This window comes from Pteropus medius, unplaced genomic scaffold, assembly GCF_902729225.1.
Source record: "Pteropus medius unplaced genomic scaffold, Ma_sr-lr_union100, whole genome shotgun sequence".
NCBI lineage: Eukaryota > Metazoa > Chordata > Mammalia > Chiroptera > Pteropodidae > Pteropus > Pteropus medius.
This window is the reverse complement of record NW_024356336.1, coordinates 1,995,266-2,023,249: the sequence shown is the minus strand read 5'-3', so window position 1 is coordinate 2,023,249 and position 27,984 is coordinate 1,995,266. Positions and strand designations below refer to the sequence as shown.

The window sequence follows — 27,984 nt, the reverse complement described above, 5'->3', positions numbered from 1 at the left end:
ATGCACCGGGTGAGGAGGCGACAGTGGAACAAGGCAGAAGGGCCTGCCAAGTGTAAACAATAAGGTATGAGACCCTTGCGGTACTCCAGAGAGATGCATGCACACAGTGGGGGCTTTACCCAACATCACCACCCACCCCAACAGGACAACAGGGACGTCTACTCGCCATTCACCCCAACATTCATCCATGTGACTTCGCCAAGGACTCCAGGCCAGGTGGAGAGGCAGGCATCGGCAACCTGACGCCACAGGTGTGGACGCGAAGGGAAGGAAAAGCCACTCCCACGGGTGGTGAGAAAACAGAGGCAGGACACGACTGCCTTGGAGGGCTGCGCAGCTCCAAGTCCAGGATGTGTCAACAATGTCAGGAAGCTACTGCGGTCCATGGAAGAGCCACCTTCCCGGGGCATGACTCAGAACTCAGAACAGGAACTAGGTGACACCCAGAGAGCCCCTGAGGACACACAGCTGACCCCAACTAAAGCCAGGGCAGATGGCTCACACTTGCTCTGCTGGGTCAGCCAGCATGCTGGGCATTCCAGAAATTCCTCCAAAGCTTTTTGCTGCCTCCAAACCCCAGCGTCCTTTTAATGAACTAAAAGAAGGCAAGGCAGGGGGCTGTGACTGGGCGTCCGGATAGAGCCCGCATTTGGAAGCATTATCTCGTCCTTTCTGGAGTTAAATCCGACAGTAATCGCACCTCCCCAAGAAGAAGGGGGTCTGCTGTTTGTGAAAGGTTCTGTCCCATGCAAGTTCTGAGTGAGTCAGGGAAACGGTCTGCTTCCAGGCTGACAGAAGGCGGGACCAGGAGAACATGGGCCCCACCCCGGTGTCCCCTACCATCACAGCCCTGGCACGCTGCTCTTACCCCTCCTCTCTCTCCTGAGGGCAGGAGCTGTGGCCCAGGCAGCTTTGAGACTGAGGGTTCGGCTTAGACCTTGGTACACAGTAGGTGCTTAATAAATAACAAAAATGAAAATGATCAACTAACTGGAGAGAAAAGGACACACTGCACTGGGAGATCCAAGAAGAGAGAGAGAATTTCAGAGTGAGTTGGCGAGAAGGGAACCGACTGCATCGAGCTATTGTAGGGAGGTCCAGGTTTGCAGGAGGCAGACCTGAATTCAAATCCAGCCTCTGCCATTTCTTACATCACGCTGAGTGACACGAGGGCTTTCTGGCTCTACCTCAGTTTGCTTGTCTGTAAAGGGGCTTAGTAATACCAACTGTCTGAGTAATTCTGAGGATTGATGAGAAGATGTATATGCAGTACCTCAAAGGACTTGGCGCACAGTAGGCCCTTGGCAAATGGTGGTTTTCTAGACCCTGTCATTGAAAGGGCTGATTTTGATTCTTCCCAGAAGGTGTAGCAAGAATAAGAGGCTCCGGGATCTACTCATTTTCTTCCTCTCCCTGTGAAAAGAGTCCAGAAAGGGGAAGGGGCTTACCCAAGGACACACAGCAGAGAAGCAGGTACTAACTCAGGAGTCATGACTTCTGGCCCAGAACTCATTCTGACATACTCTACATTCTCTCCCGTGGCCTAGGACCCCTTCATGTCCCAATCACAGTCCCTGACATGTAGGTAATCAATTCTAGAAACAAAAACATGACGTTTCCAGTGCTAGGGCCTAAAATGAAAGGGAGAGATAAACTTGGCTAGCACTCCAGGCCTGGGCGTTCCCCAGCCAAGTCACTCCCTAGCCCGGCCCAGGGCACTGGGCAGGGCTCGGCAGGCAGAGTGCCCACCAGGGTGCAGGCTTCATGTCCCGGCATGCGAGGCAGGGTGAGTTCGCAGAGTGACCTCAGTGTACCCAACGGACCCGCTGGCCTCCTCTTCTGCCAGGAGGCTCCATACACCCCACATTTCCTTCCCCTGGCAGGGCCTCACCATACCACCAGTAAACAGGACAGTCCCCAGAAAGGGCTTTCGTCACTGAGGAAGCAAAACAAAAAGAAATATGAACACGAAGTCAGCTGGGAGCTGCAGTCCTCATCTGGGGCCTCTGAAAATACAGCTGTGTCTCAGACAGGTAGGACTCATGCAAATGAGTTCCAGGGCTCCCTGCCCGCCACTAGCCGGTAAGCTGAGCAAGGCATTTCAGCTCTCCAAGAGTTTCCTCATCTGGCAAGTGGGAACAACACTACTACCTTTCTTTATAAAATGAATAAAGGATTTGACAAAATAATGCGCAAACCCACTTGTCAGAGGAACTAGAATATAAAAAGCAGTTCATCAATGCTAATTTTTTTTATCACTGCCACTATTTCTGCTAGTACTACAAACAAGAAAGATTTATATTGTGATTTATAAAGCAATTCCTTGGCATAACTTACACATATATATTTTTTTTATATCCTAAGTTGATCTTTATACAAGAAAGGGCTCCCATTTTTAAACTGCCTACTATATACAGGGGGCTCTCCATGCAGTTATCTCAGCTAATCCCACAACAACCCCATAGGGAAAATCAGCATTTTCCTTCCACAGATGAGGACTGAGGCTCAGAAAGGCAAAGTCACTGGCCCAAAGTCACATAGCAATGACATGGTGGCGAGGGGATGGAACACTAGGGTTGTCCAGCTCTGCCCCGTTTTACCACGAGGGCACATAGGCTACAGTCAGGCTGCACGGATCCACATTCCCTCTTCCCTGTAGTGGCCCTGGGCACGTGACTCCCTCCTGGGCCTTGGTTTTCTCATCTGTAAAATGGGGACATGAGAACCAAGTAAAATGATGACGAGCTCAATACCTAGAACATAATGAATACTCTCTACTTATTATTTTTATTTTATTATAAAGAATATTTCGTGTTCTCAGCAGATGGAGGAAAGGCAGCCTCGGTCATCTCCCTCGAACTTCTGAAGGCACAGGGGACCAGGGCAGGAATCACCAGCCCTGCACAGGTCAAGGGCTATCCTCTCTCACCTCCAAGGATACCTTGGCCCACCCGAGACTCACTTCACAGATGAGGATATGCTCAGAGAGGTGAGGCAACATGCCCAAGCTCACACAGGAATCCCATGCCTGTGCCACCCTAGACTCTTGACCTTCCCGGCCAGCTTCCTTTTGAAACCCACCCCCTAACTTCCAGCAGAATCCCATTTTCCCCATAACAAGTACAGGATTTGCCATGTGACTGATGCAAGTTAAATTTTCTCAAATGAATGAAAGAAGGAATGACTGAGTGACCTTTAACCCTGCACCTTGCCCAGGTGGTTTCTAGCGGAGCTTATAAGCAGGGGTTCCCTGAACCCTGCTGGGGCAGTGTGAACATTCCTTAAATGTTGAGCTTCTGGGACTTTTCCTTGGCTAAACTGGGGCTGCTTCACGTTCAAGAGTGCTGAGTGGTGGGATGAGGCCCTTTGTCCCTCCCTGGGGAGAGGAGCAGGGAAACAGTGACCCATTAACCGAGGCCCTTCAGCTATGGCAGAAGGGGAAAAGCACCTGCTCTTAAACTATCTGCCTCACCGTTCCTTTCCCCAAGGCCTTGGTGGCTCCCAGAACCAGAAGCAACTTCTGTGGACCTTTACAAACTAATAATAATAGCAATACTAATGACACTAATAGCTAATACATGTCCATTCATTAGCGGGAACTATGTATTAACTTATTTAATGTGCAGAAACTATTATTACTCCCTTTTTATAGATGAGGAAACTAAGGCACAGAGAGGTTAACTGCTTGGCCCAAGGTCACACAGCTGGAAAGTGGTAGAGCTCAAATCTGAACCCAGGGAGTCTGGATCCAGATTCCCTGTAATATTCCCAAGGGATCTTGGGTATATCTAATTCTGCAACCAATTCTGTAGAACCAATATCAGATTTTGAAGAATTCCTCATTCTGCCTTAATCAGGACTCCCTCAGCTCCACAGTCACAGGCATCATTTATTTATCATCTACTTTGTGCAAGTGTTCCAAGTGTGCCAAGTCCTTTTAGCTAATGGTCACAAACACTCTGTGTCTATTTTACAAATGGACAAACTGAGACTGAGAGAAGCTATGAGACTGGCAAAAGGTCACGTGACCCACAAGGGGAAGAGCTGGGATTTGAACCAAGATCTATCTCCTCTACAGCCTCCCCTTGGCCTCACCATGTTCTCCCACTCCATTGGCTACAGGTAGGTATCGCCGTTTAAAGAACTGTAAACCATGTCAGAGCAAAAATCTTCATCAAAACAATCGTCCCTCTCCATCACACCTCACATCACAGGCACAAAGCACCTCCTTATCCAATACCGTGTTCAAGCTTAACAGCAACTCTTCCAGAAAGGATGTATTATTCCCATTTTCCAGATGAGGAAACTGAGGCTCAGAGAGGCAAACCGCCTGTTCCAGGTTATAAACTTAAATCAGATCTCCTTACCCACAGCCTGCCCTGAAGTGTCCCACACAATCATGAGCCACGACTCTCACTGCCACCTCTGGGCAGACCCTCCATCTCTGCAAGGACCTGTCCTGCCTCATGAAAAACATGAATGTGTCAGGTTGTACTACTGCTCAGAAAATACATACGTGCTCCCTCTCTGCCTCATTGATGTCGGGCTTGGCTATGTGACTTGCTTTGGTTGAAAGAATGAGGGCAGAAGTGACACTTCCTAGTTCCAAGTGGAGGTGTTCAAAGGCACTGCGGGCTCCTACCTGCTGTCCACCACAGAAGAGCATGCCCTGGCCAACTGCTGCCTGTCAGCCTGGGTATCAAGATGAAGATACACAGGGCAGACATGAACCCAACCCAAAGCCTGGAGTCCAGCCCACAGCTAAGCCCAGCCAAGATCAGCTGAGCCATCTGCAGACCCACAAGCATGAAATCAACGTTTGCTGTTAAAGGCCACTGTGATTCAGGACATGTTTGTTACACAGTGTCATCATAGAAAAACCTAATGCAAGGACCACGTATTTCCAGAAGGAAGCAGGTGGACTTGTGGGTACATGGGCATGTATCTTCTAAGACATAGTCTCTGGCAGATTGGATTAAAAACCTAGGGCCACAAAATGTGCTGCCTGCAAGAACTATCACCTTCCCTACTGTCACGCCAAAGGCTATATCCCATGGCCACTGATAAGACAGAGCCATCCACTGTTCCCTCTCTCTGAAATATACAAACAGGCTCTCTGTCACACAGCCTTGGTGGGAGTATGAAAGATACAACAGCTCTAGAGGGAAACTGGGCAGGCTAGATCAACATTCTAAGCAGCCTTTATCCCAACCTGGGATAAAGTTCCGCATCCTGAAATCTACCCTCCAATTGACCGCAAAGAGTGTACGAAGATGCATGAACCTGGATGTTTATTGTGGTATGGCATGTCATAGCAAAAGAAAAAATAACTCAGTGCCTGTCACAGGGGATCTGTTCAATGACTAATTGCACCTTCATGCTTTGGAGTATTGTTCAGCTTTTTTAATAAGTGGGGTAAGTCAACACATTCTGAAGTGGGAAAGTGTCCAAATTTATTTTTAACTTATGCGCAAAATACTCTGTTTTATGACTGTTGTTAAAAGACTGTCTGCATATGTTGATTCATTTGTTTATTCCACGCCTATTGACTGAGGAAATAGCGGTGGCGAAGACAGACACGGTTTCTGCTTTCTTGGAGCGTAGAGTCTAGAGGGGAAGGAGGCAACAATAGCAACCCCACTAGGACCACCACAGTCAACAAGAATGATATTCACACCATCGATCCACACATACTGAGCACTGACTACACATACTGAGGACTGTGCCAGGCCCTTCTCATTTACTCCTCAAAGTAACCCTCGGCGGTAGGACACTTTTTATGCCCATTTACGAACGAGGACACTGGAGCTCAGAGAGGGGAAGCCTCCTGCAGAAAGTCACGCAGCTGATAAGAGGAAGAACCAAGATTCAATTTCTTCCATCTGGCTCCAGGGTGGACACAAAAACAGTTTAGATGCTTTGGGGACATATTACATATTATTTTCACAATGATGGGTCGTCGTCGATGTATGTGTGTGTGTGTGGCATGTGTGTGTGTGTGTGTGTCACTTCTGACTTAGTCATGTAAACATCCAAAGATCACGCTTTGGGGATGTATTTCATATTCTTAATGGCGACAAGGCCATAGAACACTTCAAAGGTCGCTTAACTGAGCAATTAACAAAGGTAGCCACAATAACTACTTCCCAGAAGTCAATCCATAATCATTTGCATGCTTGTCTCACTTCGCCTTCCCCCTTCCTCCCACCCAATTGACCTGTTTCCTGAGGAGTGAATTCCAGAGTCCAGGGGCCCTTTTGAATTGCCCAGGTAAGAGCTCAGTAAAACATTCATCGCACTGAAGGAAGGAGAGAATATGGGCACGTGTACCCCTTAATTCAAAGTTTGTTGGCTTCCTTTTAAATGAGAGGAGTGTGGGTAGTGGGAGTGGGCAGGAGGATGGCTCCGAGCCTCAGTTCCATAAGTTGCAAATTCAAGGGTCCCAAAAGCAGGCATCGCCTGGGTTCATTGTGCAGAATTGAAAAGAAAAAAAAAATAGATAATAAATAAATATAAAAAGAACTTAGCCCAGAGCCTGGCACATAGAAAGGGTTTAGTGAAAAGTGGCTGTTCTGAAATGTTACTCACTTTACCCACATTCTCTCCAATCCTCCTATTTCCCAGACGAAGAAACTGAGGTTCCAAGAGGGAAATGGCTTGTCGGGGGTCACACTCGTATAATCTGAATCGGCGAGAGTAAGAAAGAATGTGATCTCCTAGACATAAATCCTCCTGTCCTCTCCTCTATCCCAAATCTGCCAAGGCCTTCCTGTTCATGTATTTAGGGAAGAGCAGGGAGGCGGAAAGAGAATTTTTGTTGCAGAGGGCCTAACTTTTATTCATTCAACGTACCCTGCATTCTTAGTATACCAATTAGCACACAACTCTCCAAATGAGAAATGCCTCTGCCTGTGCTGCTTCTTCTGCCTGGAATGTCTCCTCTTCGTGCCACCTTATTTAAGACTCGGCTCAAGTGTCACCTGTGGTCATCTCCCCCCTGAATACCACACACACACACCAGGTTGGGAGAGGCACCACCTCTCTGAAACACTACCTGATGACGGACTATAAAGGTAATAATCATACCCGCCACTAATGAGCACAGACACTGTGCCTGGCGCTTTCCATGCACTGCTTCATTGAAATCACATAACGAACCTTTGAGGGAGAGGAGTATCCTATCACGAGCCCATTTTACAGATGAGGAAGCCGAGTCTAAAAATGAGCACCATGCCCGATGCCACAGCCAGAAAGGGACAGGGCCCGGGTTTGCCCTCAAGTCTCCCAGGCTGGCTCTCTCTTTTCCATCCCTGCCTCCTCCTGGAAGCCTCCCTGGGTGTTCCCCTGCTACTCCCCAACTCAACCTCACCTTTTGTGGCTTCTCTACTCAACCTCACTGACTCCAAACATTTGCAAGCTGCAAGTTAGAAGTGAGTTCAAATTCTTGCTCTGCCACTGCTGACTGATAAAGACCTCACCGCACCACTAAGTCCTATATCTGTGGAATGGGAATGACTACTACTCACACAGGAAGGTGGTGAAGGTTCAAGTGTGAAGTCCCTGAGGACCTGGATGTTTATGACAATCCTAGGGAAGGCAGACAATGGGTGCTCAGGAAGATCTGCTGAATCTAATGAAATACTGACACATATTCAGGCCACTTCCCCTGGGGGGTTTCCTTCTCCAGACTGAAGGTTATACCTCTAAGAGGTGTTCAACTAAGTGGGTCTCTACACATAACACTGACTAACATCTCTCTATCCAAGTCCGATTCACCATCATCACCTCTCACCTGGATTTCTCCAGCAGTCTCTCCTCACTGGCCTCTCAGCCTCCTTGAGTACTCTCTCCCATCCAGTCTCCCTACAAGAGCAGGGCAAGCCTCCCAAAAGACACATCTGACCCCATCCCCCTCCCAGATAGCAACTTCCACAACACCCACCCCAGTGCCCTGGAACAAAGTCCAAACTCCTGAGAATGGTTGACCTGGCCACCATCAGCATCTCCTGCCAACACTCCATGCTCCCTCCTACAACCAGGCTGTTCTGTTCCCTATTTGCGGCCCATAGCACCAACCTCTTCCCACTGCAAGTTCTCCAGGAAACTAAACCCCCTGAGCCCCATGCCTCCCCATGCCAGAAAGCATCAGCCCCTCCTCCCATTATCATAGCTCTCCCCTCCTAGACAACTGCCTTTTTTCACAAAGACTCTACCCTTCCTCTATGTGTGCGACTGCTAGCCTCCTCTTTGATATTGTCTTGATATACTTGTTGAATGAATGAATAAATGAATTCACATTTAAAATATTCCTCTGGCGCTCTCTTTCTGAGTTGGTCGAGATGTATTCTGGTGATGCTGAGAGGGGAGAAATGCCCAGGGCCAGATAGTAGGCTGCTCCATTCTCCTGCCAAAGTCAGCCCTGAATAAAAGCCAATCTCTAGAATCTCAAAGGAGAGTGAGGCCCCTCCAGTGTCAGAATCTGGAGTGAGGGCTGCACCCTCAACATCAAGAATAGCACAGCTGCCTCACTGGACTGAAGGGTAGGCTAATTGCTCCATAGCTAGAATGTAATGCCAGGACAGGTCCTATATCGCCCTGAGCCACACCAATTTCTGTAGTGTCTGCCACATAGTAGGTGTTCAACATACACATTTAAGTGGTGACTGAATAAGCCTGTTTATGTGCCCATCTGAAACATGTGCCAGACATCGTACTGAAACCGGGCACTTTTCTCTGGTAATTGTACCCTTGTCAAGTATGCAAATCTTTTTAAAAAGATTCCCCCTAAAACCACCAAGATCAGGGCTACTGCCTGCACAGCTCCCTCCGGAACTGCCCCAGAGCTGAGACGCCAGTGTCTGGGGGTGACTGCATGTCAGTCCAAGGGCCTTGGTAGATTGGCAAAAGGAAAGCCGGGCCAAGGGAGAAGCCTTGTCCAAACGCCCTGGTTACTGATTAGCCAAACCCTAGAGGTTCTCTCTGCAAGGAGGATCAGAGGGGCAATTAACCCCTTTGGAAGAAAGACCAAGTTAAACATCTCCCTAATCCTGCAGTTTAAAAAGACAGCAAGCTGGGTTTCTGGAGCCTTCCCTCAGATACTGGAGGGGAGAGCAGGGGATGTGATGTGGGAAAGGAGAGGCCACAAATGCGGGCCCACTAGTATTTACAGAGCCCCTAACTGTTTCATGCCTCTTATACCCACTAATCCTGGCAGCCAAAGAAGAGGGAGGGCTGTGATCTCTACCCTCCCCCCATTTCACCCAGGGGTGAGACCTGAGCTCAGAGAGGTTAAGTACTTTGCCCAAGGTGACAAAGAAGCTGCAGAAAAAAAAACACTCTTTCTTTGTGCAACAGGTAGAGAGCCCTTTCCCTTCCAAAAGGTAATGGCTGCTCCCGGCTAGAGAAAGTTCAATCCTGCTGCAGGAAGCCCTGGCCACCTGGGCGGCGCGCAGGGCTCACACGCTCCGCTACGGGACTCAAAGCAGGGTTTCAGGGCGCGGCGCCGCGGCTTCGAGGCGAGTATGTGCTAGGAGGGTGTGGAAATGTCAGGCTCGGGTGGGGGTCAATGAGCCGCTTTCCTTGCCAAGTGCCCCGCATGTAGCCCCTGTCAGCACCACCAGCGGGGTGGGGACCAACTGCGCCCTCCTGGGAGAAAGGGAGACTGAGCCCAAATCCCATCAGGGCTCCTCTGACCTGGGAAGGCGTGCGGAGGGGAGCGCAGGCCGGGCGGGGAGGGCGCGCGTCTCGAGCTCCAGAGCCCTGGGGCCCGGCAAGGTGCTCTCTCCACCGCACCCGAGACCCGCAGGATCCCTTCGCCACGGGGTCCGCCTCGCTTGGCACCCCCGCTCCCTAGGATCCACCTCTGGGCCTCCAACTCGCACGGACGTCCAGATCCTAGCAGCTCCAGGCTGAGTACCCCGGATCTCCAGCGATCGCCCAGCTCCCGGCCACCAGATCTCTTGGAATCCACTCCCAGAGCTCGGACCAGAGTGGAGGGGAAAGGGATCAACTAGCTCTCAGCCTCCAATTACCGTCCACCATCACCCCCAGGCAGAGGACCGAATGGGACCCCAGGCCGCCGGCGCACGATCCCCTCCTGAGATCCACTCCCAAGTCTTAAGCCGGGTGGCGCGGGATCCATTGGCTGCCCTGTGCGGGATCTTCCCGCGGGATCCACTCCCAAGTCTCGGGAGACAGATCTCTCGGCTCCCAAATCAGGATTCCCCTTCCCCGCAGACTCGGAGCCCAGGGAGATCCATTAGGTTCCCGCGTCTTCCCCGACCAACTTTGCCAACTTTTCTCCCGGGGCCTCAGCCCAGCAGAAACTTGGCGGCCATCGTCGGCCGCCGCTTCCCCAGCCCCCTCACGGGCCGAGGACGGGGGACAAATGGCCAGCCCTCACCCCCCGCGGCCGCCGCGCAACCTACCCAGGAGCCGCCGCCGCCGCCAGCCCGCGCCGCGCCGCCACCTGCCCGCAGCCCGCGGCACCTGCCCTTGCCGCCCGCGGCCCCGCGCAGCCTACCCTGCTGGGGGCGGGGCCTCGGGTGGGGAAGCGCCCTGTCGCCATGGAAACTGCGGCCAGAGGCGCCTGCGCGGAGGGCCCCGGGGCGGAGCGCTGAGGGTCCGACCTGCGCTGGCCTGCAGGCGCTGGGTCCAGGGGAGGGTCTGGTAGGTCAGAGGTCGCGAGTCCACCTAAGATACTTCTCACGGGACACTCCTACAGCCCCAGGGCCCCGATCTCGCGGCGTCCCACTCGGAAAGTTGTTCATGGTCTCGGTCCGCGTTCCCCGGGCGACTCCTAGACCCTGGCCGGGATCCTCCTCAAAGGACACCTTTCCGCCGCCGGGTTTGCGCCCCGGGAACCTGAGCATCCCAGGACCTTAGGAGGCGCTGGGGAAAGGCTTGCCCATTTAATGGCTTGGGCTGCAGGCGCCAGCCCGGGAGCGAGCGGGGCCTGCGCGAGGCGCTCGCCCCACCTCGCGGCGAGCAGGGAGACTGCACCCAGAAGTGTAGGGCCGAGGACCCCGGCAGGATCCTGTTCACCCGGCTGGGGCCACCACTGTATGCCACGCCTACTGCCATTGCGTTGACGTGTGGGCTGAGGGGTGCGGCGTTTACAGAGACTTGGACAAGTTGAAAGAATCGTAGGAGTTGTTCCTGAACGGGAAAATGCCTGTTTTTGCTATCTTTTACTCTTTCATTTCATACCTCTTTATTAAACACCTACGGTATGCTGGGTGCCTGGGACACAGTGGTGAAGCAGCTGGCAAGATCTAGACTCTCGTGGAGGTTACAGATATTGTAACCAATTGCACAAGTAAAATTGAATTGCATTTGTTACACGTGCTCCTAAGGAAATGTAGAGAGCATGAATAACTGGAGGACCTAAAATCATATGTGTATTTATTGTTAAGTCGTTAGATCGCAATAAAGTTAGAGAGGTGGGGAAAAGACTTGCCCGCAGTGACAGAACCAAGAAAATGGTGAGCCTGAGGTCCCATGAGGATTTACGTTTTAGGATATTCTTACGTCTTAGGATATCATCTTGATGTCTTGAGCAGTCATCAATAGGACCCAAATCAGTGGCTTTCAAATAAGACTTCACTCCCAAGGGGAAGTCTGTGTGAAAGGAGACAGAGAATGGCGGGACTGAAAGTTAGAATCCCTTAAAATCCACCTTTAAGCCAGGCTCATACACGACTTGAGTAAGTTATCAAGCAAAGGCAAGTCATTGTTTATTGTCTGCTGTCCTCTCTAGAGCTCCTGGATTCCCAGTGCCTAGAGCAGGGCTTGGCACATAGTAAACACTCGGTAAATATTGAGCTAAAAAAATGTTTGTGTTAAATGCATGAATGACCAAGAGCTTATGGAGTATCATCTGCTACCTTTCCTCCCTAACCTATGGGAACTTCCTGTCTCTCCTGGGCAAATCTCAATCAACCAGAATGTGTGGGCTGAGGGTTCTGTTTAACTCAATGTTTCACGTTTCTCAATTCTGCGTTCAACTTAGTCCTTCGCCTTGGCATCACCTCTCTATCCCAGAATTTAAAGATGGGAGAGAAGATAGCCCCCGTCCTGCCATTCCCTGCAAAAACCCTAAACCCAGATATGTCCCCAGCTCCCCACTCCCACAACTCTATGCTCAAAAGATGCCCAGCTTAGGCCCAGTGTCAACTCTTCTACCCTCAGCAAGCTTTGAGGGGTGCCAAACTACAACTCCCAGAGTCCTCCTGGACCCAGAAGAGGTGGGACTTCCCAGTTCAGCCCCACCTTATCTGATCCTCCTTGCATTCCTGTTCAGTCCCTCTCAGGTGAGAGGCTGCCAGCCGGCACATACCCGGAGATTATACCCTGAGCAAAGAGGTGTCAAGTTGTATACTGTTTCCGGAGCCAATTCCCCATCCCCACTCCCAGCCCTGGCTTTTCCTAAGGATAGAGGACAGTGCACCCAGGGACTTTCCCAGAAGCCCCTCTCTGCCCTCTCCTGCCACTTCTTTCAGGAAGTGAGCCCCGATTTGGCTGCCTGTTTTCAGATTCTCTGGCAGCTCTCTGTCCAGTAGAACTTTCTACAATGATGGAGCTGTTTTATACTTGCACTGTAACAGTAACCACAGATGACTATGGAGTATTTGAAATGCAGCCAGTGTGACTGAGAAACTGAATTTTAAATTTCATTTAATTTTAATTAATTTAAATCTAAATAGCCATATGTGGCTACAGCTGCCATATTGAACAGTATAGCTTAAGAACCCACATACTCCTTGGCAAAAACCATATTTGTGCATTTTGGTCAGTGCATCTTTATTCATTTTTTTCTCTATAATTTATCTGCTTCTTGATGGTGAGAGCCAATGTGATCTTTGAAATGTTTTCAGTACCAAGTCTTTGCCCATGCCGTGCCCTCTGTCTGGAACACTTCACCTGCCCATCATCTGTAACAACTACATATTCTTCAGATCTTAGCTTTAACGTCAACTCCTCTGAGAAGCCATCCCTGACTACTATGCTGCAGGCTCTGAATCTTCTACTTGCCTGCAAAGCACTGATAACATTGTAATATAATTTCCCAATTACTTCTCTGCCTTACCTTCTAGACTGTGAGCAAGTTGGGAGCAGAGACTAGCAGAGAACCTGAAACAGAGTTGACACTCAATAAATATTTGTGTAATTCAAAGTTGAATAAATGTTACCATATGATATGATCCAGTGCCTGGCTCACAATAATGATACTAATGAAAGCTATCATTTATTGAGCCAAATACTTTGCCTGTGCTGTCTCATTAAATGCCACAGAGATGCTCTATTATTATCTTCTTTTTACATATGAGGGATCTGAAGCTCAGAGAGGTAAGTAAAATTTTCACAGTCACACAGCTAGTATCTCAGTCTCGGTTCCCTAGAAAACAGAGCCTGAGGCAAAACTTTCATGTTAATACGTTATCTGCTATGTAATCAGGCCCAACAAAAGTGAAAGAAAGGAACAATGAGGCAGAGCAAATACAAGATATGCCTTTTTGGGTTGGCCACAGCGTCTCACAAAACACACAGCTAGGAGTTCCATCATTCAGGGCGTCTCCGAGAAGCCACGAGAAGTATTCCAGGAGTGAAGGGCAAGTATTTCATCAGCTGGCACATCCCATCTCCTGTCCACTATTCGTCATATTTTGGGGCCAATCGTTCCTCACTTCTGAGATGGTGTTACCTTCAGCTCCAGGCAGCCATGAAAGAAGGCAGTTCCACACACAGAGCCTCACCTGAGTCTGGGAGAGGAGGCATCAGAGCCCCCTCCCCACCCTGTGCCTGCCAAGGGTCAGGTCAGGTTGGCTTGGATGAAAGCTGGGGATGTTGAGAGACTGGGCCACAACACAGGCCATGTCACTGCAGGCTGAGCTGACCAAGCGTCTGCAGCAACTGACCCAGGCTGCCTGAAGGGGAAGACGAGTGGAGGCTGGATCACATCCAGTGCTTGCTGGATGGCCGGGAAGGACAAAGCTAAGCTCACCTGAGAAGGTGTACCAATCAGAGTTGATAAAGCAAATAAACATCAGAATTGGGATTCAGATCCAGTTCAGACTAACTCAAAAGCCCCTCAAAAAATACTGATTGAAAGGAAAAAAAAAAAAAAAGAACGAATTATCAAATGGGGAAAAAACTCTGACAATCATCTTTTCCAGACGCCCTCATTTCACAGGTGGAGAAACTGAGGCCCAGAGAAGCAGAGATGCTCTCACCAAAGTCACATTGAGTGTGTAGGTGACAGAGCTGGGACTTGAGCCTTCGATTCAGTCATTACTGGACCCTCCTGAATCTAACAGCACCAACTGCTGTGTGCTTATTTCTCATGCCAGCATATATAACATCATAGTGACACCTCTTTTTCTCACCTGCCCAGCATCCATCCCCCCATCCTCTGAAACAGCACTTCAGTTTTCTTCCTAGAAACCACCCCAATCCCCCACCCTCACTCTACGTATTTCTAGTGAGATGAGCCTCATGACATCTCTACTCTATCCCCAATCTCCAAAACTTAGTGCCTAATCCTAGGGCGCAAGACCTAGGTCTGGCCAATCAGAACATTCCACTTTCCCCTGGCCACAATGATTGGCTCATGGGTGGGCACGTGACCCACGTTTGTCCAGTGAGAGTTCACCACACATTTGCGGCAACAATGAGTAAAGGGGAGCTTTTTTCTTCTTCCTTCTGGGGTTGCTAAACTTCAGAAGGTCAACCTGGGGCCATGAGAAGCCAACACTGTGAGAGAGAGAATGTTCCTGAGAGTGAAGCCAACCCAGCAGAAAACAGCTGAGAGACAGAGGCCCTGAAGACACGGCTTGTTCACTTGGATCCTGCTGTGCCTAAAGCTGCAACACAGAATTTTCAGTTATGTAAGCCAATACATTTTTCATTTCTACTTGAGCCAGTTGGAGTTGCATTTCCATCATGTACAGCAAAAGACAAGACAAGCACCTACTCTGTGCCAAGTTTTATGCTAGATGCTGGGAATAAAGATTCATTTCAGATCCAGTGCCCATAACTTTCTGGAAGTTCACAGGCTTCTGGGAAGATCCTCAGGTTCCAGAGAAATATGTAAATCTGTTCCCAGGACTAGAATTACCAAAACAGAAAGGTAGAGAACACAGTGGCAAGAATTTCGACACCTGGTGTTTCATTGTAGATCGGTTAATTCCTATTTATGCCTTCTCCTACCTAGGAAACAACACACTCGCAGCCCATCTTGATTTGGGGCTGGCTTTTCCCTCTTTGCCCAACCCACCCAGCAGCCTGGAGTGAAAGGCTGTTGACTTAACACATACGCGCTCACACACACGCGGACCTCAATCCAGCTTATCACACACCTAGACTTTGTTTGCAAACTTGAATGTTTCCTTTGAAGGGAAGGAGGCATCTTACAGGGTCACAGATTTAAGACTAACACCGGAGCCTGAGCAGAAGAGTCCACGTTAGCGAGTCTTGACCTGAAGAGCGGTGAGTCTGGAAGGAAGAGGTCAGGAGGGGGGAGATCTGAAAGTAGTAACCAGGACCATACTGGGTTTCAGGGGTCCATGAGCCCCTGAAATTACATACACTACTGTGTGTGTGCATGTGTGTGTGTGTGTGTGTGTCTGTGTGTGTCTGTGTGTGTGTACATGAGCCTGCATGGGGAAATGCATCCATAGTTTTAAATCATATTGTCAAAGGAATCCATCACCTCCAAACAGTCCCACTCGTGTAGGACTTGCCACCCTTTTGTAGATGGGTGTCTTAGTCTGTTCAGGCTGCTATTAACAAAGTACTATAGATGGAGTGGCTTATAAACAACAGAAATTTATTTCTCACAGCTTTGGAGGCTGGGAAGTCAAGATGTAGGCAGATTTGGTGTTTGGCGAGACCCCACTTCCTGGTTCATAGATGGCCATTTTCTCACTGTGTCTTCATACAACAGAAAGAGCAAGGGAGATATCTGGGGTCTCTTATATAAGGGCCCTGACACCATCCATGAGGGCTCCACCCTCATGATCTAATCACCTTCCAAAGGCCCCACTTCCTAATACCATCACCTGGGGTGTTAGGATTTCAACATATGAATTTGGGAGAAGAGAAACTTTCATTCCATTGCAATGGAGAAACTGAAGCTCAGAGCTGTTACATTACATAATTTGATGCAGCTCACACAGTCAACTTACAACAGAGCCTGGAATAGAACCAGAAATTCAGCTTACCTGGCTGTGCCACTGGGAGAATGAGACAAGGGATGCAAGTCATAGTCCTCCGCAGACCTGACTTGCCCATCTTCAGATCTCAGCCTGGACATCACCTGGCCCCCAGGCTGGATCAGAGGCCCCTTCTCTGTGCTTGCCATGAACATCGCCCTGGGCTTTCTCTTGGTGTAGAGCTGTGCCTTTACGCATCCAATAATCGATGGGTTGGTGAAATATACATGTCAAACTGCACTTAGGTTATGTCACACTCAGATACCTGACCCTCTCCTAGCAGACCTGCTCCCCCACGGCTTCCCCATCTCAGTAATGGCAGCCTCCCCATCCCAGGTGCCTAGGTCAAAAGCCCTGGAAGTATCGTTGCCTCCTCATGGTCTCTCACACTCCAAGGCCACTCTGTCAACAAATCTGATTGGCTTGAACTTTGACCTTCGACATAGATCCAGAATCCGTTCACTCCTTGCCCCTGCCCTCCGTCTTTGTCCCTCCATCCCATCCAGCATTATTTTTCACTTGACTGACTGAAGTTGCCTCTTGACTGCTTCTCCCTTCCCCTCCTTGCTGTTCTCTGCCCAGCAGCCAGGGGGATCTTTTTAAATCGTAAGACAGGTCACGTCACACCCCTATTCAAGACCATCCACAGATTCCCCATCTCACTCAGAAGGCAAAAGCCAGAGATATTCATTGCCTACAGGGCCCACCACGCACCTCCTCCTAATTCCTCCCAGTCACCTGGGCCTTCCTGGGCTTCCTCAAACATGCCAAACACGTGCTCACCTCAGGACCTTTGCACCTGCTCCTCTCTCTGCCCAGAATATTCCTCCCCCACAAATCCACATGGCTGCCTTACTCAGCTCTTGCTCAAAAGTCATCTTCTTTGAGGCTTTCCATGACCATTCCTCAATCACTCACCATCCTCCTTCCCTGCTTTATTTTTCTCTCTGGCATCTGCCATCTTATATATTGACTGGTTTATTTCCTTACTGTCTTTCTCCCCCACTACAGTGTAAGCTCCAGAAAAACAGCACTTTTGTCTGTTTTATTCACTGCCAAATCTCCAGTATCTCAAACAGTTCTTGGAACATAGTAGATATCCAATAAATATTTGTTGAATGGATGGATGGATGGACGGACAGACGGATGGACCATATTGTTCCATCCTGTTTGTCTGTCTTGCCCACCACACTCTAAACTCTTTGAGAGCAGGGACTGTGTTCTGTTTACCACTGTATCCGTGAGGGGCACATCAGCTGGGCATGTAAAAGTTCATGAACGATCAGCCCCTTCAGGTGATTGATGAGGACATGGAAGCCAAAATAAGAAAGGGACTTGGCTGTGGGGACATACCAAGGCACTAGCAGCCGCTGCTAAACTCCCAGACCCCAGTGCTCCTCCTGACATGGCTGACTATGGCTACCTCAGGCCCATCCACGCTCTCTGGATGGAGCAAGTGGAAGGAGGGTTGACTTTTAAACTGGGGTATTTGACTTTTAAACTAACCCCTTAATATCACTTCGGACTTAGGTCCCAGAGTTGGGAACCGAATTTCCTGGGTTTAAGTCCTTGGTCCATCGTTCACTTTGGCAGGTGTAAAATTAGCTTTCACTTTGTCATCTGTAAAATGGGAACTATGATAACAGTACTTACTATTCAGTAGCTGTGAGGCTTAAATGAAATGAGAAACTGCAAGTGTTTAGCATAGGGCTTGAGTTGCTCAAGAACTGTGGACTGCTATTAGCAGTTCATACAGAGCTGGAGGAGAAAATACTCAGTCCCTCGCAAGCTTCTCTTAGCTGGATTCTAGCTAATTGGAGCCTGGCCGGATGTGGTTTCGGGTTATAATGACTCATTTAACTTTCTGGGCACCTGGACAGTCAGCGTGATTTTCCCAGGTGACATTGAGCACATTATCTGGAGAACAAAACTCCTTTCAAGGTCAGAAACGCCTAGATAGCCAGTGGGGCAGCCTGAGAGAGGCAAAATCACGGGCCTGTGGCGGCTCTGGGCTCCCCAGCTTCCTGCCTGGAATTACATCCCTTGGGATCCTGCCAACTTCCAAGGAGAGGCCAATTTGGGTGCAGGAGAAAAACGTCGATTTTCCTTCACTCGAGGGGCTGCATCTCATTTGCTGGCTAGCAGCCATGAGATTTTTCTGATCCTGGGAATAAAAAGTCTATGCAGTGTAACCCTGACCTGCCCATGTTTCTCTCTCCCTCCCGCTGCAACACACACATGATTTTATCCCCTTGAACCTCGCCAAGGTCAGCCCTGGGACGGAAAGGATGTAGGCTGTCTGCTTCTTTCTACCATATCACCCGGCTCAGTGATTGAACCCAACGCTGCCTGCCCCCTCAGATTTCTAATCTGCATTCACAGATGGAGAAACTGAGGCCTAGAGGAATGGGGTGACTTGTTCCAGGTCACACAGCTGGGAAATGATAGCAACACAGGCTGGCCTCCAAGCCCAGGATTCCTGCCATGCTGTAAGTGCTGGCCAGGCTTAGCATCCCAAAGTGAAACCAAGGATGAAAAGCACCAGGCCTGGGAAGCCTGCGTAGGTGCCCTTGGCTTGGCTGGCAGCTCAGCTGCTTTTGACTTTGGGTGCTCTTAGGTAGGCTCAACCCTCTGGGCTCACTTCTGGCCATCAGTGACAGCGTTGGCTATTAGCACACCACCTTCTTGCCTCCTCTGTTGTAAGTAGGTTAAGACTTGACTTTAGATTGACTCACTTTTTCATTAAAATAAATTTTAATTGTAAATGGATAACCAGTATCATGTCAAAAAAAAAAAAGAAAGAAAAAAGAAAAAAAAGAAAAAAGAAAAAAGAACAAAACCACCACAACGAATGCAAGGAAAATCCAACTGCATCCTCAAATTCTCACTTGACTGTTGCTGACTCAAGGCTCCCTGTCTTTTTTAAAGGGAGAGAATGACAAATGCTTCAGAAGTGTTTAAGACCTATTAGCTCCCACAGAGACTTTCTCTTTGATGTAAAGAGAAGGACTGAAAACTAACTCTGGCATTTTATGATTTCCTGACATTTAAGGCTGGGTCCAGGTGACACCCGAATATCTCCCCCAAGGATCATTTGAGGCACTACAGCATCCATTTTGAAAACTCTAGAGTGGTTATTCTGCAGAGGCCCTCGCAGTGCTAGGTTATGTCATAAGCTCTCTTTGTATTGATGTGTGTGTTGGAAGGGGCCTGGTGTGAGTGTGTGTGTGTGGAGGGAAGGGTATCATGTCCACCCATTCGGAGAGGGGTGGAGAGGACTCTGAGCATGTAGTAACGGGTGTTTGCTAGTTAGTGGTTGAAGCAGGGTCTCACCCTCCCTCTGGAGTGGTTTGCACTCCACATCTCACTCGGTCTGTCCTTTTGGTTCATTCTCATCTTTCCATCCATTGCTGGAGTCCTTCCTTTCCTTATCTACTTTCTTTCCCATCCGTCTGCTCCCTCTCCCTCTCTAGGAGCAAGCCAAGGGGAAAGAAACTTGGGGAAGAAGGGTTGTAGGGATGTGGCCAGCAGAAGAAGGAGTGTTTCTTTCTATCAGTTGGCAGGGCAGGAGTCTTGGCTTCTATTCCAGTTTTCCCCTAATTTGGCAGGTGATCCTGGGCAAGTCACATAATCTCTCTGGGTTTCCATTTGGTTTTCATGTGTTTGGATTATCTGCTAATCCCAAGTGGTATGAGGAAGCAAGATAATAATGGTGTGTATAACACTACTACGAATAATCACCACCACCATCGTCACCACTGTCATCATCATTTATTGAGGACCTACTATGTGCAGGGCACTCCACAAAGCACCTTGTACACATTTCCTCACTTAATCCTCCCAACAATCCATGAGACGGGTACTAGCACAAGGCTTTTTTTTTTTTTTTTTAACAGATGAAAGAACTAAGGATCTGAGGGTAAGTGACTTGCCCAAGGTCACACGGCCAATAAATATGAGATCCAGAAAGTGAATTTCTCTGGTTTCGAAGCCTGTATATCTCTCCAAAGTGAGAATTTTCGACTGGGGTGTAAAAGGTTGGGACATTGTTTTGTACCTGGGATGGTCTCTGGGCAAGAGAAATGAAATTATTTGGAATAAGGTTTGAGGGAGATGACATCGTTAGGCCAGAGGAGCCTGCTTGGCCTCATGGGGGCGAAGAGAAGGCAGCTTCTCCTGAGCAGGGAGGGACATATGCACAGCTCTGCCTCAGAAGAAAGCCAAGAGCTGGGAGAGGAAGATAGTGGGAAGACTGGAGATTGGGGTAAAATAAAACCGAGGAAAGAGATGGGAAAGTAACATAGCTAAAAACAAGGGTTTAAGCATAGACAGATCTGGGTTCAGGTACTGGTGTCCCACATCTTAGCTGTAACCCCTGGGAAAGTCCCTTTGCTTCTCCAAGAAATTACCTAGGACAGCACCTGGCCCACAGCAGGTGGATGATGCATGGTAACTATTAGGACCATGACCTTGAGACTCTCATACCCGTCAGGCCTGGGTATGAATGTCCAGCCCACCCCTTCTAACTGTGTCCTTGAGCCAAGTTGTCCATACCTCTCTGAGCCTCAGTGCCCTCCTTCATAAAACAAAAGGTCACAGCCACCCCATTCCTGTGTGGTTATGCGGCCCGGCAGACACACAGGCATGAGTGGGCTCTCCTCCAGCCAACGAAGGTGAGCTCACGGCAGCCCTCTGGGCTTGCAGCAGGACAGACATGAAGCCTATGAGCTGCGTGTGATGTATGTTAATTACCTGGCATACGATGGTGTGTGGATGGTAGTGGCCGTTATTTGTAAAAACCACCCACACACTCACCCACATTGGCTTCCTGGGTCAGCCTGGGGCAGTCTGATACTCTGTCTGGGCCTCAACCTCCCCATCTGAAAAGCAGGAGGAGGTTGAGATTGAGGCTAATGTTTGGGCACGTGGGTCCAGAGGAACCTTCTAGCACCGAGGGAGAGAATGTGGAACGGTGCAGCCATCCCAGAAAGAGAGCTGGGATTTCTCACCGAGAGTAGACAGAGACATGCAACCTGAGACGGCAAGTGCATTCCAAAGTGTACACCCCAAGTGAATTCTTGCATAAGTCCACACACACAGATGTTCACGGCAGAGCTGCCTGTGGTAGAGGGAACAGGAGGCCCCCTGAGTTAAAGAGGTGAAATGAGGAGTGTGCGTGTCATGGAATACCACACAGCAGTTGGGACTGACAGTGTGGCAGATTCACTCAGTGTCCTGCTCATGATCCCTCGTCCTTATCATGTCACTGCACGTCAGTGAACTTCTATCTCCTGGCACTGCGTTTTATTGCCTGTGGATTTTCTATTCCTGCTGGAGCCTATTGTGCCCCCTCCCATACATTGCTGTCACCCACTGCTGGGGACATCCCTCAACCAATGGCCAGCAGGAATTAGTGTGTGAAAACCACGGCTCCTTCAGCTCTCGAGAGGGATAACTCTGGGATGTGCTTGCATCCCATCTCTTAAAGCTCCATCTGCCCTGGAAACAGCTGGCTTCATAACCCACTCATAACTGACTGCCTCCTTTTCCCATCTCGCTTCCTCTTCCCAAGTAAACTCCTTGCACCCAAACCTTTGCCTCAGGATCTGCTTCTAGAGAACTCAAAACAAGACAAGTGGAATAGGCCACACGGATGGATCTAAAAATATTGTGCTTAATCCTCAAAATAGTAGTAGGTGGCAGAATGCAACATAGAAGATGCCATCAACATAAAATGAAAAATACATACGTACTGAATAACATCAATTTTGCAAAAATACCTCCAAACAAAAAGATACACATTAAATAATTAAAATGGTCACTGATTGAGGAGAGTTAGTTAATAGGAAAGATGGTTGCTAGAAACACACCGTCTATGTGTGATTTAGAAAAAGGTGCCCGCCCCCTAGGTAGAAACGCCCTGTTAGAGCAAGAATTGATAGGCAGATGGAAAGGAAGGAAGGGAGAGGGAATGAATGAAAATATGAGAGGGGCCTTGCATGGAGCAGTGATGATGATGTGCTATGCAGAGTGGGAGTACTCAAAGATCTGTTTAAACACTAACATTTATTCTAGGATTTAGGATTTCTACTTTTAGAACTTGTTAGGACAAAGCCCTCCTACCTCCCACCCCAGTTGTTAGCATCTCTCATTGCATCACTCGGTTGAAGGGAGGCTGATGACCTGGGGTCCGAACGCAGGACCAGAAAGAACCCTGGCTGGGCAGCACCTTCGCAGCCTGTTTCAACCCTTGCCCTGGCAGTCCCCACCACTAATCTTGCCTGTTGACCCCCAGGTCACTGACACTCCACGATGGCGGGCAGCGTGTGGACAGCTCTGGAACTCTCCCTTAGCTGCATCTCAGCCCTCAGTCTCATCTCCCCTGCCTGGTTCCAGAGCCCTACCTTCTCCTTTGGTGTCTTCACCTACTGCTCCTGGCCTCAGAGTGGCAGCTGGAACCAGAGCTGTGGGACCTTCAGATCCCTGGATGATATTCCTGACTTTGCCTGGAAGGTGAGACCTGGGCTCAACAGTTCACTGGGGCCTCAGGGGCACTCTCAATCCCGAGAGCAAAAAAAAAATAAAATAAAAGCCAAGTTCTGCACCCACAACCAGCCTGAGCCTCTGACTCTGTAGGTATAGGGTGGAGTCTGGCTATCTGCATTGTAGCAAACACCCAGGATGATTCTGAAGGCAGCTGTCAGCACATATAGTGCCTTTGTGCAAATTACAAAAAGCAGCCCCTTCTCCAGGATACTATACTGCCATCTGTTGGAAAGTTACTATAATCAATATGCATCTCTTAGAGTTGTGCAGTGTATAACCTGCACAAGCCTACCCGGCCACTCTCTAAGCACTGCTAGGCTTGAAAATCACAGCTAAGGTGCTAGAAGTCTCTGTTATGATAGATATTACCAAATTCAACATGGGGACAATGGGTCAGGACTCCCAATCCTCTAAGGAAGATTATGCAGCCTTCAAAACTGATCATTCCAAAGGTCCCTTTCCTGGTTATCCTGCCATATAGCAGGTATTCAAAACAGGTAGGGTATGGTGGTTGTAGATCTAGATCTTAATTCTGGATCTACTACTTAATTAGCTGTGCGCCCTGAGACAAATGACTCTGCCTCTTTGGACCTCAGTTTGCTTATATGTAAAATGGGGATAATAATAGCGCAGACCTTCCTGGGGTTTCCAGGACTCAATAGCTGGCCAATTAGCAGAAGGAGCATCCTCCCACCTCCACCCTGGTCAGCACCCTCCCTCCTCTGTCTCCTGGCAGGTCTCGGCTGCGCTTCTCCTCGGAGGCTGGCTCCTGTTGGCCTTTAATGCGGTTCTTCTCCTCTCCTGGGCCCTGGCCCCCAAAGAGCTGTGCCCCAGGAGGGGCAGTGGCAAAATTCCGGTGGTTCAGGCAGCTGCAGGTAAATCCACTGTCACGCAAGAAGCATTCCAGATCTGTCTGTGGAATGAGTGAATGAATGAACAAGCAAACTTGTGAGCAGGGACTGGCCTCCTGGGTCAAATCTCAGAGATAAACCTTAGGATTATAGATTATTCTTTGTTCCTTAGCAGGTTCGAAATGGGGGCTGGGTGGCCGCATTATCATTCTCCCTGCCCTTAGCTAATAGTCTGTCCCCCTTTATTTCTGTCTTATCCATCCACTTTGCATCATCTTTGTCTGGACCACCATACACAGTTGGGCAGCTTGTGCACTGCACAAGGGTACCCAGCTGAGGGCTGAGAGATGCTAAAATCTAGCCTATGCTCTATTTATTAAGCTGTGAAATTGCAGGGTTGCATCTGCCCAAAAGGACTGCTTTTCTCCAATTCGCACATAGTCTCTGGATGGTTTAGCCAGTCCTTGATGACAATCATCATCCAATTAATTCTCCACCATCTATTACCTGGATGAGAGCAATAACCACCTCACGGGTCTCCTTGCTGCCACCTTTGCCCCTTAGACTCTGCCACACACTGATCCAATGGGTCCTGTTAAAACTGAAATCATGCTACTCAGACTGGCTTATCTACCCCGCCAGTGACTTCCTGTGACATACAGAGTAAAATCCAATGAGGCTTATCCTGGTCAAGCCCCCACTCCCTCACCTACCTTATCCTTGTGCCAGGCTCCACAACCTCCAGCCACCTGGCATACTTTCTATTGCTCGTGTACACCAAGCTTGTTCCCTCTACCTGGAACTCTTTTCTCAGATCTTCACATATCTTGTTTCCCCACTGCCTTAAAGGCTCTGCTTAAATATCACTGCCTCAGTCAGGTCCTCTATGGCCTCAAGGTAAGGGAGCTTTCCTCTCCTTAGATTCTCTTTCCTTTTACCTTGTTTTATATATATTTTTAAAATTTATTTAATTAGTTTCAAGTATGTAGTACACTGGTTAGACATCTATATAGTTCATAAAACAATCCCCCCAATTGCTCCCTCCCTCCCCTGGCCCTCCACCCAGCCTCCACCTAGCCAACATATAATGCTAACCATTCCTATGCTGTGCTCCCCATCCCCATCCCCATGACCATCTATCTATCAACTATTAATTTGTTCTTCTTTAACCCTTCACCCCATTCTCCCAGCCCTTCCATCCCTCTCTCCTCTGTCCTACCTCGCTTGATATTTTTACCTGAAATCTCTTATCTGCTTTCCTGATTATTGTCCATCTCTCTCCACTAGAGGGCTAGGATATGTCTGCCTTGATATCATCAGTACCTACTACAGCGCTCTGCACATAACAGATGCTCACTGAATATTTGTTGCTTCAATGGATGGAGATACAGTCCTTGTCCTAGGTTTGCACAGTATCTCTTGGGGGTGGGGTATGTCAGGCATTTACAACTCAATGGATGTTTGACACAATAAGGATGAGCACAAGATGCAAGAAAAAATTCTAGGTGGATAGAGTGTTAAGGAAGGCTTCCTGGAGGAGGCATCACTTAAGCTGAGGCTGGGAGGACAAGTGGGAGTTAGCCAAATGTAGGAGGGTATTTCAGGTAATGGGAACATTAGGGGCAAAGTCATGGAAACAAGAGAGCAAGTGCAGGGAACTGCGAGTGGACCAGTGTGGCTTTAGGGCAGCAAGGGAGGCTGAGGGTTCATCTGATTCTCCTCCACGAGGAGTGCCTAAGGTGAGGAGGCGAACGGTCCATTTCTTTAGTCTCAACAGTGCCCACCACAGCACCTCTAACAGTTTTGGTGAACAAATGCATGGATGGATGGGTTGGTTGGTGAATAAATGAATGAATGGGTGGGTAAGTGGGTGGATGAACTGATGGATGAATAATGGATATATTAGTGGATGGATGGATGGGTGGATGGATAGATAAGGAAAATGGGTAGATTAGAATATGGATGGATGAATGGAGGATGGGATGGCTGGCTGGCTGCCTGGCTGGCTGGAGAAATGGGTTGGGGGCAGGTGGCTAAGTGGGCAGGTGGATAGATGGGCAGATGAGTGAATGAATAGGTGGATATAGGGGTGGAGAGAATGAGTGGATTGAAATATGGTTGAATGGATAGATGACTAGATGGACAAATGGGTGGAAAGGTAATTGAGTGATGGGTAGATAGATGAGTTATTATGATACATAACTTTGCATGGTGACAGATGGTTACTAGACTTATTGTGATCACACTGTAAGGTATATAACTGTCAAATCACTATGTTGTATACCTGAAACTAAGACAATATTGTTTATCAACTATACTTTAATAAAAATTTTTTGAAAGGATAGATGAGCTGATAAATAAGCAAATGAATGGATGGATAAATGGCTAGATGGAGGGGTGGGTGGATAGATGGGTAGGTGAACAGGAAGGTGGATAAGTGAGTCCCAGGATGGAAGGTTAGTCCACAGCCCCTGACCGACACGCTGGTTTTCCTTCCTGCTTTCTCAAGCCACCACCACCATTGTGGGCCTGCTGGTTTTCCCCACCAGCCTGGCCTCCCCATTTGCCAAGGAAGCCTGCGGTGCCTCTTCTGTGTACTACAGTGGACACTGCAAACTGGCCTGGGGCTATGGGACCGCCATCCTCAATGCAGTCCTGGCCAGCCTCCTGCCTGTGATCAGCTGTTCCCGCATGACCAAAGTTCAGGGGAGGACCATCCTCTTCTCCAATGACACTGAGAAAATCATCCTAGTGCCAGAAATAAGCAAATAAAAATTTCTCAGAAGGAGCAAAAAGAGCCCATGGTACAGCTATATGAAATTACCGCGTACCCAGCTCTGCTACTTCCTTGCTATGTGATCTCAGGCAAGTCACTTCACCTGTCTGGACCTCAGTGTACTCTTCCATAAAGTGATGGGGGGACGGGTAAAATATTATTGACTCTCTCATACGATTGTTATGAGATGATGTATGTAAATAAAACACTCAGCACATTAGGCACACAGTATTCAATAGACTTTAGCTACTATTATTATAATCTTGACCTGATAGGATTGTGGTGAGAATTAAATCTTTTCATGAAAAGTGCCTAGGGTAATTCTGAGTCCATGGTTGTCACTCAAATACTACATCTTTTAATGGGCATGTGATATTCTCTCTTTCTTCCTTCCCTTTTATAACTGTTCCTCTCTTGGAGAACTTGAGAATGATTCATTTTCCCATCAAATATCTAGTAGGTGTCCCTTATATACAAGTTTGTCCCGAGTTGGGGTAGGAATGGGGAGACGGGAGTTAGGAACCTATCTCACCCTTCCAAAAAAAAATCCCACTGATATGGAAACTTCACTGTTATTTGGGGTACTTCATGATCCCATTCTGACTGCTTCTTTCAAGCCTCTTTCTTGTCACTGAGGCCCAACCCCTGCACCTCTCCCTCCAGCCCCACTGAATTCCGAGCCCAAAGAAGGCCTCTTCACACCTCTACCACTTTGCATGCACTGCTATGTCTGCCAAGGATGCTGGAATCAAATCTGCTGCTTTTGCCTATCACAATCCCATTGCACTTCTTCAGGAGCAGCCCCTAAAATTCCTTTGGCAACTCATGACCTCGACAACTCTCTGACTGCCCCAGGCTTAAAGATGGACATAGGAACCCTTCTAGCCAATCAAGCCTGGTTGGAATGATTGGTTGAGATGGGGATGGATGTGTATAAGCCAGCAGGGAGGAGAGTGACACCATGAGATGGACAGAGGTGGAGTGCTAAGGACTTCCTCTGAACACCTGGATCTAACCATGCCTGCTCTCCTACCTGCAGGAGACACAGTCACAGGCAGCTCTAGGCTGGCATCCCCCAGCTTGGCTGCAGCAGAAGAAAGAGTAAGCTTCCTCCTTTCTTGGTATATATAAATCTCAGGGAAGGTATCTGATTAGACAGAACTAGGTCATGTGCCTACCTCTTGGGGGAGGGGCAAGTCAGCCATTTCACCAGAAGGCCATGGTTATAGTGAAAGAGATAGTTCTCCTGAAGATGGGAGAAGGTGCTGGTACTAGAACAGTGGAAGGAGGCTAGGCAGGCAAAAACATTCAAGGCCCAAATCTCTCTTTAAGGGAGGCTTTATTATCCCCATTTCACAGAAGTGAAAACTGAGGTTCAAGGAGGTAAAGTCACTTGCCCAAAGCCACATAGTTAATCAGCAGTAGGGCTGGGATTTGAACCCAGGTTTGTCAGATTCTATGGAAGATGCAAAATCACACCTGGATTTGCTTCCTCTGCTTCCACCCAGCTCATCTTGATCAAACTCTTCTGGCTTTAAATGTTCACCCAAGAATATCCATAAACAACCCCCCAGGAGTGATTCTATTACTTTGAAAACAC

At 48.7% G+C, this 27,984-nt stretch overlaps 2 protein-coding genes across 2 annotated transcripts in view; one reads left to right on the top strand and one right to left on the bottom strand.

Annotated features, from left to right (window-relative positions):
• KIAA1671 (KIAA1671 ortholog) overlaps positions 1 to 3,366 on the bottom strand; it is a 175,321-nt gene extending 171,955 nt beyond the window's left edge. The window contains exon 1 of the mRNA XM_039861929.1: positions 167 to 3,366. Within this exon, the coding sequence (XP_039717863.1) occupies positions 167 to 189 (23 nt within the window). The 5' untranslated portion in view covers positions 190 to 3,366. The remainder of the gene's footprint in view (positions 1 to 166) is intronic.
• An 18,820-nt stretch (positions 3,367 to 22,186) lies between these two features.
• Positions 22,187 to 26,833, top strand: LHFPL7 (LHFPL tetraspan subfamily member 7). Its single transcript, XM_039861801.1, has 3 exons — positions 22,187 to 22,724; positions 23,494 to 23,632; positions 26,118 to 26,833. Exons 1-3 carry the CDS (start codon positions 22,524 to 22,526, stop codon positions 26,378 to 26,380), a joined length of 603 nt encoding a protein of 200 aa, XP_039717735.1. The 5' UTR covers positions 22,187 to 22,523; the 3' UTR covers positions 26,381 to 26,833.
• The last annotated feature ends 1,151 nt before the right edge of the window (positions 26,834 to 27,984 follow it).